Here is a 12,938-nt window from a genome sequence, read left to right as displayed (position 1 = left end):
TTCAACAGCACAGTTACACTCATAAAACTATGTAACAAGCACCTAACAAAATCTTTCTCTTAGTAATATGTAAAAACACTTAATATTTTTGCAGATGCAACTATATTAAATCTATGGTGAACTGTCCATCCTCTTTGTCTTAATATGGACTTCTACTTTAAAAAAAAAAAAGTCCTGAGGCAGGAGATATTTCCACGATCAGCAGATGAAATGAAAGGGGATCTGGTGAAAACGTCATGATCTCTGCCTCCAGTAAAAGGGGTTAAGCTTGACAGATTTTTAATTTAAAAAATACTGGAAACAGTTTTTTGGATCCACATGACTTGACACATGCTACCACAATGGGGTAATTGTGTACGGGAGCTTAAAAACAGAAGAAAGAAGGGAAAAAAAAAAACCAACCCACCAAAGAAAAATATTTATGCAGAAAGCCAATCCCTAGGCTTTAATAAGGCACAGTACCACCACAAAGAGAAAAAAAAAAGCTTCAGCCTAATATTACTATGTATATTTCAAATGCAGTCAGCCTTTGATCTTATTTAAATTTAAGATACATGCTGTCTGCAACAGTAGCTTGTGAACTGTGCATGTTTCAATACTTAATTCAATGTGGGTATTTTTTGATATCTCAAAATGTACAATGTTATCCAGAAGTTTGTGCCTCAGTGGCACTGTCAGAATGCCAAGCTGAGAAGACAAATATAATATCTCAACTGTTACTAGTGTTAATTCACAAAAAATACTTCTATGAATGCCAAAAAGTTAACAGATTTGTACAGTGTTAGAAAATATATTCCAATTTTGAAAGACAATACACTGTGGCAACGCTAATCTCTGACAAAGATACATCTATTACAGAACTGTTAAGCATATTGGCATCACTAATAATTCGTTCAAATCATATATTCAGTTTTATAGATCTTTTAAGTCATCTATGCAACAACTTGCTAAACAGATCTCATTTTTACACATGTATTTATTATATGTATGAATAGAATTTATCCTACAATGTCTATGATTTAATTGTGGTTAAATCAAAACAACTAAAAAAACCAACTTAACACACATGCAATATGTCAGTTATAATACATGAAAACGTAGGAAGATAGTATTCCAAAGTGAATTTTCAGAAAGCTCTGGATTCATAATTTCACCCGCAAGGTTTCAGAGCGCTTCTCCTTGCAGCATGAAAAATGAATGTACTCATAGAATTTGAGGCCTCGGTTAAGGAAGCCAGCTGAAAATCTGGCCCTCTCCATTTTGGGTCTGGTTAGGGAAATAAGAAGAGACTGAAGTTCCAAATGGAGAATCATAATTCATACCTGCTGTCTTTTCCATATTTCTACATAGAGCATAAGTGAATAAACTGTTAGCATGTGCCAATTCTTACCACAAATAATTCCTGTTTTGAAGTATAGGAAAGTAACTGCAGTGAAAATCTACATATGGAAGTCCTGCATAATTGTGAATTCCTGTTACCAATTCAGAAAATTCTAAGTAATAGCTGTTGGCAAACACTATTTTATATCTTTGAAGCAATTCAAGATTTTTCAGGATAATTTCAGTTTTTTTCCTCGAACATTGAGAACATTAAATTGATGTCTTACTGTTTGGCTGAAGATAACTTTAGTTCAAACCAAGTGGCACTATGCACCACTCAAAACTAAAGATGCACATAAAATGTCATCTGTAGCTTTACTGCTCACTTCTGCCTGCTAACAGTTTTGATCATGGGAGTGTTTGCATGCCGAGGATAACGCACACACCGTGATAACATGATTGTCAATATTGACAACAGGTAGCTATTTTGGAAATTTTAGAACTGAAACATTAGTGCTATCCGCCAATTCAAGTACGCAGGTTTTAGTCAAATATGTGATGATTAAATGAGGAAATAAATGCCAAAGTATCACATCCACACCCCTACACAAATACCAAATCCTACAGACCCTGAACTATCAAACACTGATGCTGACTAAATGTAAATGCTACGTTGCATACAATCACAGGAGGGCAGTCATTTTGTCTATAAAGTGGATTAATACCAACCATAATTCCTCACATTGTGCCCACTCAATGAAGAGGAGATTCAATTCAGTGTTTTTTAGTTCCAAAAGCCTAATATGAAAGATTGGTTGGCCTGCCTCTTCCAACTGCATGAAAATCAGCTAATGCCAAACCCATCTTAGCCCACAACATTATTATAAACAGATCATTTATTTGATTTTCCATAACAGAGACATTCAATCAACTGCCTGAGCTGGAAACTAGCGTAGGGGAAAGACTAGATACAGATAAAAGAACTAACTTGAACAAGTCTAGCCATTTAAGTGCAGAGACCTCTTTTCCTACTCTCATCCTAATCCTAGCACATGGAAGGAAGGTGGCAGTCATTCACTCCTGGTGGAAATATCCAGTGGGGAATGTATCTCCAGACGACAACCCAGGAATACTAAAAGACAGCCAGAAATCACAGGGTTTTTTTTTTTAAAAAATCATCACAGAAATGACAACATTGCATTTCAAACTACAAGGGAGCCTAAAATTAGTCACCATTACTGTAACATAATGACCTGGCTTTCTCTAAAGAATTTGCTCTGTAAATCTTTCAGCCCTATCTTTTCCCAAGTCAGATTTCCATTTTCCGTATCAGCCACGCCGTGTTCAGCTTGTACTACAATGAAGTAAGAGGTAGATCAAATATTGAACAGCGATATTGTTTTATTCTGTCTTCTCCCAAAGACAACTTTGGGAGATCCAACAAGTTCCTGTGTTTAGCTTATTCTGCCCACAGAATCTTTGTAACTGTGAGAGCAAGAAAAACTGGTGAGCACTGTTCTGCTATAAGGAAAGTATACATTCTGCTGTGATCACAGAACTGCAGGATCTAAAATAATCTGAAAAACCCTTCTCCCCCAAAGCTTTATTTGAAACTGCATAGATAAAAAAGTCTCAGAAAAAGGAACAGCTGTATCAACTCAAGAGTATAGATAATGCTAAAAAAAATTATTTTGTTCTGTGAGGATGAAGGATTTTCAAGAATATTTTTATACAAATACAGCATATTTTACCACTGTTTTTATACTCTGAGCCCAAATTTCATCTGTGGACAAGGCTGCAACCCCTAACAAATCCAAACAGGAATAAAAAACTGCTACCAAATCTTTTAGGATTATGATAACTTGAAGATGAATCATCTGATTTTTACTGTCAAACAGGGAAGCCTTAGCTCTTAAGTACAACTCCAATATTTATTAAATGTTTCTTCCCGGAGTCACTTTTTCCTCCCGTTCATTTTTTTTCCTCAATTTTCCCCGTTGCATAATTTGTTTTCTGTATGCAACCAGCCCCTGTTGAATTCCTGCTGAGCAGAGGATGAAATTTCTTCATTCTTAGTTTCCAGAATCTCTTAGAATCTCAAGTACCTTCAAGAAGGCATTATTTTTCCCCTACAAGTTATTTGATTGAGGCAGGAGACTTACAATCTCAGAACTTTCCCTCTGTTCCCTGCAATCCCACCACCACCACCTTCCCCAGCTGCAGTAGGTTTTGATGATTTAACTCAAGGAAATTTAGGGATCCATTTTCTGAATTAGTTCCATTTTAGTTTTCTCGTCCAGGAAGTGATCTGGGAAGCACAGTCCCTGAAGACACTTTTCCAATAGCTATCAACCAGGAAAGAACAGGCTCCCAGTTTGTGATGTGACTATGAGTACACCCTTATATCTGCTGACAAAAAATAGTACCTAAAGCCACAAAGCGTCCCAGAAGAGCACAATTTCAAAAGACAAGCCAATCTATTCTCTATTTTATAAATTTTCCGTTATTAGGTCAGATGTCACCAAGACCACAGGTCTGTAGAATACCAAAGTGTCCCAGAAAGAAAGAGTGGACTGGAGAAATTAAAATTATAATAAACCTCTCTGCACCCAGAAGTTTAAGATATTCACCACTGAATACTAAAGGCCTCTTCACAGACCACATTGTGGGAAATAAAAATACAAATCTTTATTAAAATGTGTATGTTCCCATAAAATTTCTCCCTTACACTTTAAAATTATTGTAGTTTTCTCCCAGAAACCAAGATCTATACAATTCAGAACTCAAATTATAGTTTTGTTTAGAAAAACAAAACCCCAAACATCTAATTTGCTTTTCCTACTACCTGATTGTTAAGGAATTTGTGAGAGATTTTGTAACAAAGAAAACTCTATGCTCGTTATGTATTTCTTATGTTCATTAATAGGACGTACAGCTACCTCGTGGGAACTGGGGAGAGTGGCGCAGTGTGCCCTCTCCTAGACATGCATGAAATCAGGGATATCGAAGCCTCTTAAGAAAGTAAGGCTACCAGCCGACAGACTTGCCAAAGCATAAAGAACAAGACTCAGTCTGTCACCAAAGCCTGTAAGATTTCTTTCAGTTGCTCATAAAGCTACTAATGCAAAGGAATCGCTGATCTGACAAAAGCCTCTGGACACTACGCAAAACAAATAAATTAAGAGACAAAAGTAGTTAGTGTACATTAGGGCTGGAAAACACATAGGGTTAGCATTGTAGTAACATGATGCTACTGCCATATAATTGCTTTTCTGACCATATCCAGACATAGTTAAATCACAAAAAATCAGAGCCAGAAAGACCTAGTAGGTCTTCCTGTCCATTTTCCTGCCAGTGCAGATGACTGTAAGGTAACTCTTCTGTATCAGATAAAAGACCTACTGCTACAGGCAGTGTGTGGGGTCTGGTTTCCATCCAGCCTCAGACTTTAAACAAAATATAACTGGAAATTCATTTTCGTCAAAACCCCACAAGTCTCACAACAGATGCAGACCTTAGACTTTCCTATAATGCTTGGAGTAGTCCTGCCAGACACACACACATCTGAGCACGGATTCGAGACAGAAATATCTGCAGGCAAGGCAGAGGCTGTAAATGCTGTCTGTTACTAAAATTTTTCCAAGTAAAATGAGAGTGAAACATTAGTAAAACCTGTCCATCACTGACAATGCAGCTTAACAGGTCTATGCTGGTAAAACAATGTATGCCAACACAAGTAAAATATGTTTTACTGATTCTGTATCTTTACCGATTCTATACCTTCTCATTTCCTAAGTTCTCTGGCAAAAATTGATTTAAGCATATTCACTTCTAAGGATCTCTAAACATGCATACCAAATGGACTAGCTAGGATGACCGTGTTATGATCTGCAACACACAAATTAACTTAAGAGCTGCATTTGGAAGAAGGGTGGTTTTAACTTTTCACTGTAACATATAATTTTTAAATAAATGTAGCCTATTAAAAGCATGAAGAAGCTAAATTAAAACACTTACTGTTCTTATGTTATGAAACCAAGTTAGTATTAAAGCAGCAATACTGCAAGGATTTGTCTTTCTATTTCAAGAAAGTTTTAATATATGAAAATGTTATATGATAAGCAAATCTTGTTACCAAGGATTTTGGCAGTAAAGGAACTTGGGGTAGAAGTCAGTTTTGACAATTCTTTGAATCTAAAAGACCAATAAGTACTAAAATGTCATCTGTCTATCCATGTGAGATTTAGCTTTGGCAGTATTTCAAAAGTGAAAAAACACAATTTTTAATATATTTTCCCTACAACAATATATTTTCAAAGCTGCCTAAGAGGCCATATTCCTTTGACAAGTACAGTAAGATGTATATGTGTTACAGAAATATTTGCAGAAAAAAGGTAAGTTTGAATAGTCACAACAATCAATGGGTCAAACTGTAGATAAAAGCACAAAGTGTGGAATTTATTGTCAAGAGTTGACACTTAAAGATTTCAAATCATTTCTTCAATTTACAGATTCATTGTTCTGTTCAAGCTAAATTAAACAAACCATTTGGAAGCTAACCTGATTATCTCCATATAAATTGGTCTATTGTTAAGTGATGTCATTATCATCCCCTCTCCCCCTTTTTATTTTTTTCTTTTAATTATGGGCTATTCCAGATACAGATCTGGAAAATGGAGCTATCTGGCTCATAGGGCTATTTTTTAAAAATGCTTTAAAAATAATAAGAGAGAGAGAGAAGGTTAGAAAAGAAAGCAAGACAAGGAGCGCACTAATTGCTCATCCCTGACCTCTTCCAAACCACTGCAAAACTGATAAATTTGCCTGAGCTGTTTTTTATGCAGCTCAGCTTTGGCCTTTTTCAATACCCACAGGGGTATCAATGCCCCCTTTAAAGCTGAGGCTACACATGGAATAATAAGAGATCTGTAATTTTTTTTATTTTTTAATATGAAAACAAATGATCTTTAATTTATATTTAAAAAGTCCTGTGAAGAGATTATTCACTAACTGTAGTTGCTGATCAGTCCAACTATGGTGAGTTCTGCCAACTGTGCTCAGCTGATAAAGACATTAAAATAACAAGAAATTATTACATGTGATTTTCTGAGTACTTACACATTCTTGGATTTGAATGCTTCAGCAAAGTGCTGCACACTCTGAAGAGAAGCAAGGTCTAAGGTCATTGCTTCTACCTTGGCTTTATGCTGGAACAAGAGAAAACATAACAAAAGATAAATAACAGCAAGTTTAGTTCACAGTATCATGTTACAGTAAATGTGTTATGAAACTTGACCGATTCCCTTGTTTAACATTATAACCCCAAAGTGAATACAAATCATCAAAAAGAATGGACGAGCCCAACACTTAGTGCCAAAAGTAGCATTGCAATTTTGTGGTTCTGCTAAAAACATACACTATGTAATACACAGCTTTATGTAATACAATGAATCGACACAAGATAGTGTTAAGGTTAATGTGGGATCTTTTTTCTTCCATTTAGCTGGTGAAACTTATGTAACTCATGAAATAAGGAGTAGAATAAGCATTATTCTTAACACATGGTATTTTTTACATACCATACCAATAGAAAAATACTGAGTAAATGCTCTATAAAACCCAGCTAAATTCAAACTTGTACATATTAATCCAAAACAATCTATGGTTCACAGCAGGTGACATAAAAGACAGTATAAAATGACTATAGAAAACAACTGATCAGCCTACACAGTTTTTCATCCAGTAAGAGTTTACCAGTGCATAGTATCTTCTAAAGAAATTGAGTATGTATATAAAACCAACTTTTCACCTAGAGGAGGACGCGCAGTCCCATAAGATGACAGGTTAACCTGAAGGTGCTAACCTCAGGCACGACCAGAACGACGCTTCTCCATATTTTCAGCTTTAAGATCCCTGTTCTTAGCACTTTTGAAATGCTTACACTCCAGATCTCAGAACAAAATGAACCAGAAGTCTATTTTCATTGCAACCACTAAGGTGAAAGCCATCACAGAATCAAGTGGAGCGTGGCTCTTTCAAGCCACAGTTCTGAATTAGCTTCCACATCCAACATTCGTCTCTAGTTCTTCCCCAAGCGCTATACTTTAAGATGTCTATCATCCTCTGCAAAATACCAACCACCATCACATATAAGTCACGTAGATCCCCTAAGGACTAACGAACACATGTATTTGTGCTCACCTTCGCTTGTAGACTCACTGCTGCCCAACACCACATACACTCTCTGGGACATAAAAGAAAGCCAGCAAAAGCCCTGTACTCTCCCCAAACCTAAACACCTCAACTTTCAGTCCACCCTGCTTAGCTTATTCAGGGAGAAAGAAATTAGAGGGACACTTCATGTAATTCCAACATGCTACGTACACCTACATAAACGGTCATGGTTCAGACTGGAGATTAGCACTGCTAAAAGAAAGAGTAAGAAAAAGATGGAGCAGATACAGTGGTACTATGTAATCAAAGGCACCATTTGAGTGGAGAGGCAATAGGAACTTTGTTAGCACCATGGTGCAACAGGGGATCTACTGTGATTACAAGGTTATACAACGAGCATTTCTGGAGGAACAAAAAGGAAGCAGCACACACGTCAGCGCAGAAGGAAGCCAAGAAGAGTGCTCCCATTGTCTCCCAAGCTCAAGCAATTCATCTGATCTCCGTGTTTCATTACATGTGGTACTTTTCTCCCTACATCTGCTTTCTCTTTTGCTAGCACCCATTCTGCCCACTACAATTACCTTACAGGTTGGGTTTAAACAGAATGTCACTCAAGTTCCCTTTGTTCCACTCCAGCCAGGCTGATCGGGACAGCAAAATAAATACAAGCAAAATTTCGGTACGTTCAGTTCCCATCAGGAAGTATCAATTCATGGAGCCTGAACATGCTACACCCGACTTTGTTACTAAGAGTTGTTTTACCCTCACAAGATGCACATCATTCTGGGATTCATTTTGCCCCACTGGATAAATATTTTCTTCCGTTTGATGGTCAGGGACTTGAGAAAGACAATGCTGCCTTGCATAATTCAACAGAGCTCCGTGACAACTTCTCTTCAGCTTTGCAGTTCAAAGCTGTTTACTTAATAGAGAAGTAGTGTGCATAGTTGGTTTTATTTTGCTTCTGCTTTCCTCAGTTGAAACATTCTCATGTCTCTCCCAAGGGTAAAAGGACAAGAATGCTACAAATACAGGAACATGGGGGGGGGGGGTGGGGGGGGGGGAATAATAATCAAGTGGTTCAACAGACTATACCGCAAACTCTTAGTTACCGTCCTCTTGGGGACACAGATTCAAGTCCGCATGCTATTACTCAGGTAATGCTTTTCCTCTTGGTGCCACATGTTAGGCTTCTGCTACTGATTCCAAGAACAGAAGAGAGGTGCCTGCATATTTAAAGTCCAAAATAACAAAAAAAAGTACGACGCCTCCAAAATACTTTCAGAAACAGAAATTAACCAGACTAATATTGGCCTGGATTTGTCAATGAATATAGTGAAAACGTAAAAATCTGAGATTTGGAAAATCATAAATAAATTATTGAAAGTGATAAATGGTTGACTGTTAGACAGCAAATGCAAACTATAATTATGTTTCTTCTGTACTAGTTCCATCAATGAAATAAGACCACCTTCTATCCATACTGCATTTTCTTCAGCCAGTAAGATAATTTATTTCAAACAATTTAACACTACTTCATCTTTTTTCTTTTAGCTTTGATACACATACCATTACCGGGGGGGAGGGGGGGGATCAAAACAAAGAAAACATCTGTTAAGAAAGTCAAGAAACTGTACCTAAAATGACCTGAAAAAGGAAAATTGGAGAAGGAAAAAAAAGGATAGTTTTAGTAATTTTTTCCATTGAATAGGTCAGCAAAGACCAACGGCAAAATAAAATTTTTTTTCAACTTTCTCCCTGCTTTTGTTTTTTAAAAACCTGATGCTAACCACCTGTACTGCCTTCGTATTCACACTAGGTACACACTGAGCGCAGGGACACCCATTTGCTCTGTTTTCCTCATAGAAGAAACCGGAGCGCATGACATCCAACGCACTCAGACCAGAACTTGCCACCTCAGCTTCTGAAGGCATGCAAAAAGCCAAGTGTCAGGATCTTCTCCAAAGAGGGGAAGGAATCAGTTTACACACCTCAGACAAGTTCCCCAACTTTTCTGTTTCAGATTCTCCCTTGCCAACTGATATTCAAGCACCTCTCACTGCACAGAGATATTTTGTAGACCACCAGTTTTAACTATAGTTTGAGAACATGAAATGCTAAGCCTTTAGTATCAACTCTTTTTGATTCCGTATTTTCCCACTCTTCCTTTTATGTTACAATTTCTTTTTTAAAAAAGCTATGAATAAGGCAATATACTTCCAATGTATGTTCTCAGTAGTGTAAGAATATCTCCAGTCAATGACAAGTAGAAGGCTTTTTATTTGTTTTCTTACAGTAGGTCAGTATTACCTTTGTTATAATGTTTTCTTTCATTCCCTGTAAGCCTAGGTAGCACATATTGTGGTATTTATGGAAAAAGAGAACGTGGTTTTTTTAATAAGAAATAAAACCAAAAAACATTTTTGCTAAAAGGCATTGTAACTGTAATTGTAATCCACAGTCAGAACTGATTGTTAATGGTATGCTGAAAATCGTGATCTAATGTGTCATAATTGTATTATGCTGATGTCTCTCACCATTTCGCTTCACATATTTTCAGTACTGAATTATGCCTCTTTTTATGTTGTGAAATCTTAAATGGGACTTGTCACTTTCCCAAATACAGAAGACATTCTTAAAACTGACATCATAAAATCAACACGCTAAGGCAGAAAACTCCAAAATTTTTAAAACAAAATCGACAAAACATACTAATGCTCCCTCTACTACTTTATTTGCAATGACATCATGCAAGGGGAAACTAAATAGCAGAATGAGTGCAGAATAATTTAAAGAGCTCACTTCTAAATCACAGGATCATCACTACGTGGCACCGTTGAAAGCCTGTGCAAAATGAGCTGGAGCAGATCCCCAGGACAAACATCCCAGCTGTGTCCAAAACCACTTTCACAACTAGACTCAGACCGGCTTCGCAAACTGGCCAAAAGGAGAAGAGTCACAAGAGGCGGACACGCTTCTGCTGTCTGCTGAACCTTGTGAACAGGTCAGCTAGAACCAACTGAAACGGGGCTTTTGGGACGGGGAGTATTTGCATTTCACGAAGGCCAAAGAGCGGTCCAAGGCTAACAATGTCTAGGCACCAACATCCTGCCTTTGAAGAAACAGCTGAAAGTGGATCATTCTACGGTTCCTAGCCAGTCCTCTTTTAAACAAAACACAATAACATTTAGAAAAGTGCAAAGAAAAAATTTTATCTTACATTTGACAATTTTATGCCCAGTTCTAAAAGCGTTTTATCAATATCTCCAGGTAAGCGTCATTACTCTAAGTAACACCAGAAAACACAGTTTATTTAGTTTTGTATGTAAGCTGATCCCTATTGGAGCAAAAATATTAAAAATGCTTAAGTGCAATTGGTTATATTTTGCACTCACGCTAGAAAAATGCTTATTGAGCCAGAAACTAACAAGAAAGTGAAAACATCCAGAAAGCAAGCAATTTCACTATATGCAATGTATTCACTTTACAGCTTAAAACTGTTTAAAAATGAACGCTGCATGGTAGAGTAGTTTGGCAGTAAACATGATTGTGCATTTGTGTCTTGGTATTGAAGAAGGAGCCTTTTTTCATAGTGAATTTTTCATTCAAATCTAAGTGATGATTTACGTTAAATATAGGTAAAGCATAGCTACATTTTCCTGAAGGATTGCAAGGAAGTGAAGAGCAGTACAATAAGTTGAAGCATAAAAGCTTTCTCTGTCATAATATTTATTATAATGGCATATAAAATAGCTGAAATAAATAATAGATGACTAAAAGTAAATTCATATGATAAAGAATCTTTCAGCAGACACCATTACTTCTGACTGCTCCAGTTTCATACAGAGTTGAAGAGTCTTAATACATATGCTGTAGCCCCTGTATCCTATGTAAGTACAAGTCATTTTGTAAGGGCCTACTTAAAAGGTAACATAGTGGACACTAGATAATTTACGGTAGAATTTTACTGTCAAAAATATTGTGTATCTTTGATATTTAAAAGCCCTTAACTGAAAACTGAATACATAGCGCAACAACAAAAATATCTGACTTTGAGGGACTGAAGATACAATAAATTGGTAGAAAGCAGTTTAATTTGATAAAGAAAAATTTTGATGACAACATCTTGGAATGCAAACAGTTCTTATATACAGTGTGAGAAACAGAAAATCTTCCAAAAACAAGAATTTGACATCGAACTGATGAAAAGTCTGTGGAATTATCTTAAAATAGATAAACGAATAACCAAAACTCAGCATATGACAAGCAATGTCCAAACAAACCCCTGTTTCCACATTGAGGACAAAGTAGAGGATGCTTTAGAAGCACATCTGACAATTTGACACATGGCTTATGACAGTCAATAGCCAGTGCCATGCACTATTTATGGAGGTACATAATAGGGAAAAAGGCTTTCACTCAGGATTAAGACTGTAAATATTATTGTCCCTAATGTAGTCAACATTCGGTACTTCATGCAAAACTGTATTTATGTAATGCCAGCTTCATGTTGTTGTATGCTTTGAATGCTGTGCAGCTAATTCTCATGGACCTGATTGGGACAGACGAATCATACTGCCTTAAGAGCAATCCAATATACACGGTAGATGCTTTAATAATATGTTCTTCCTCTAAGGTATTTGATATACCTTAACAAAGTCCATTAGAAGACATCATGGTGGAAGAATTTTACACTTATTTTTCTAGTTTTTCCTCCCACTCCCCAACATCAGCAGCTTCTGAACCGTAGTTTCAGAATTTCACTAACTTTATACAAGATAGTACACGACACAAACCAATCTCCTAAATATTAATGACTTTATTAACCCTCGTGTGTGATGTACAATGAAATAGCTGGGACTGACCCTGATTCTTCATGAGAATCAGAGATGAAAAGGTTTTTCTATCTTTCATTAGAAAGAAAATTTATGCAGTAATACTTGGCTTCACTATTTCCCAACCTATCTGTTCTACCTGTATTTTGGTTGTAATTTACTGGTGTATATTTTTCCACTACTCATCTTGCTCAATCCTGCCAAACATTTTCACGTTGTATGTAAGCTCTCCCAAAACCTCATTTTGTAAAGCCTGGTTCTTCCTGCTTAAGTAACTAGATCTTCATGTTCTTCACAAAAGTAGAATTCCTGCAGGGGTTGCCGTCATCCAAGTCAAGTGAATAGCACATATATAAAGACCTAATGGGTCAGTATGAGCCAGCAAATTACTAGGATTACTCATCATCCTGGGAGCTACATTTTATCATGGAGAGTTAATTATCATCATCATCATCCTTGTCTCGATGCCTTCTCCAGAACATTTATGGATGTTTGGCAGAGATGTTTTTGCATCATCTACAACTTAGGGCGGTGAGAGGCCTCTTCAGGAAAACCTGAAGCCCACAAGCTGCCATGGGATTGGACTGCGAATTAATGTCTTAAAGTTGC

General features: G+C 36.8%; 1 protein-coding gene across 9 annotated transcripts in view; it reads right to left on the bottom strand.

Moving 5' to 3' along the window:
• WWOX (WW domain containing oxidoreductase) overlaps positions 1 to 12,938 on the bottom strand; it is a 537,552-nt gene that overhangs the window by 411,944 nt on the left and 112,670 nt on the right. For all 9 annotated transcript variants that reach the window (XM_064459620.1, XM_064459621.1, XM_064459623.1 and 6 more), the window contains exon 6: positions 6,439 to 6,527. In XM_064459620.1, coding sequence (XP_064315690.1) covers positions 6,439 to 6,527 — 89 coding nt within the window. The remainder of the gene's footprint in view (positions 1 to 6,438; positions 6,528 to 12,938) is intronic.

Source organism: Phalacrocorax carbo, chromosome 8, assembly GCF_963921805.1.
Source record: "Phalacrocorax carbo chromosome 8, bPhaCar2.1, whole genome shotgun sequence".
Classification (NCBI taxonomy): Eukaryota; Metazoa; Chordata; class Aves; order Suliformes; family Phalacrocoracidae; genus Phalacrocorax; species Phalacrocorax carbo.
This window is presented reverse-complemented; position numbering and strand designations above follow the sequence as displayed.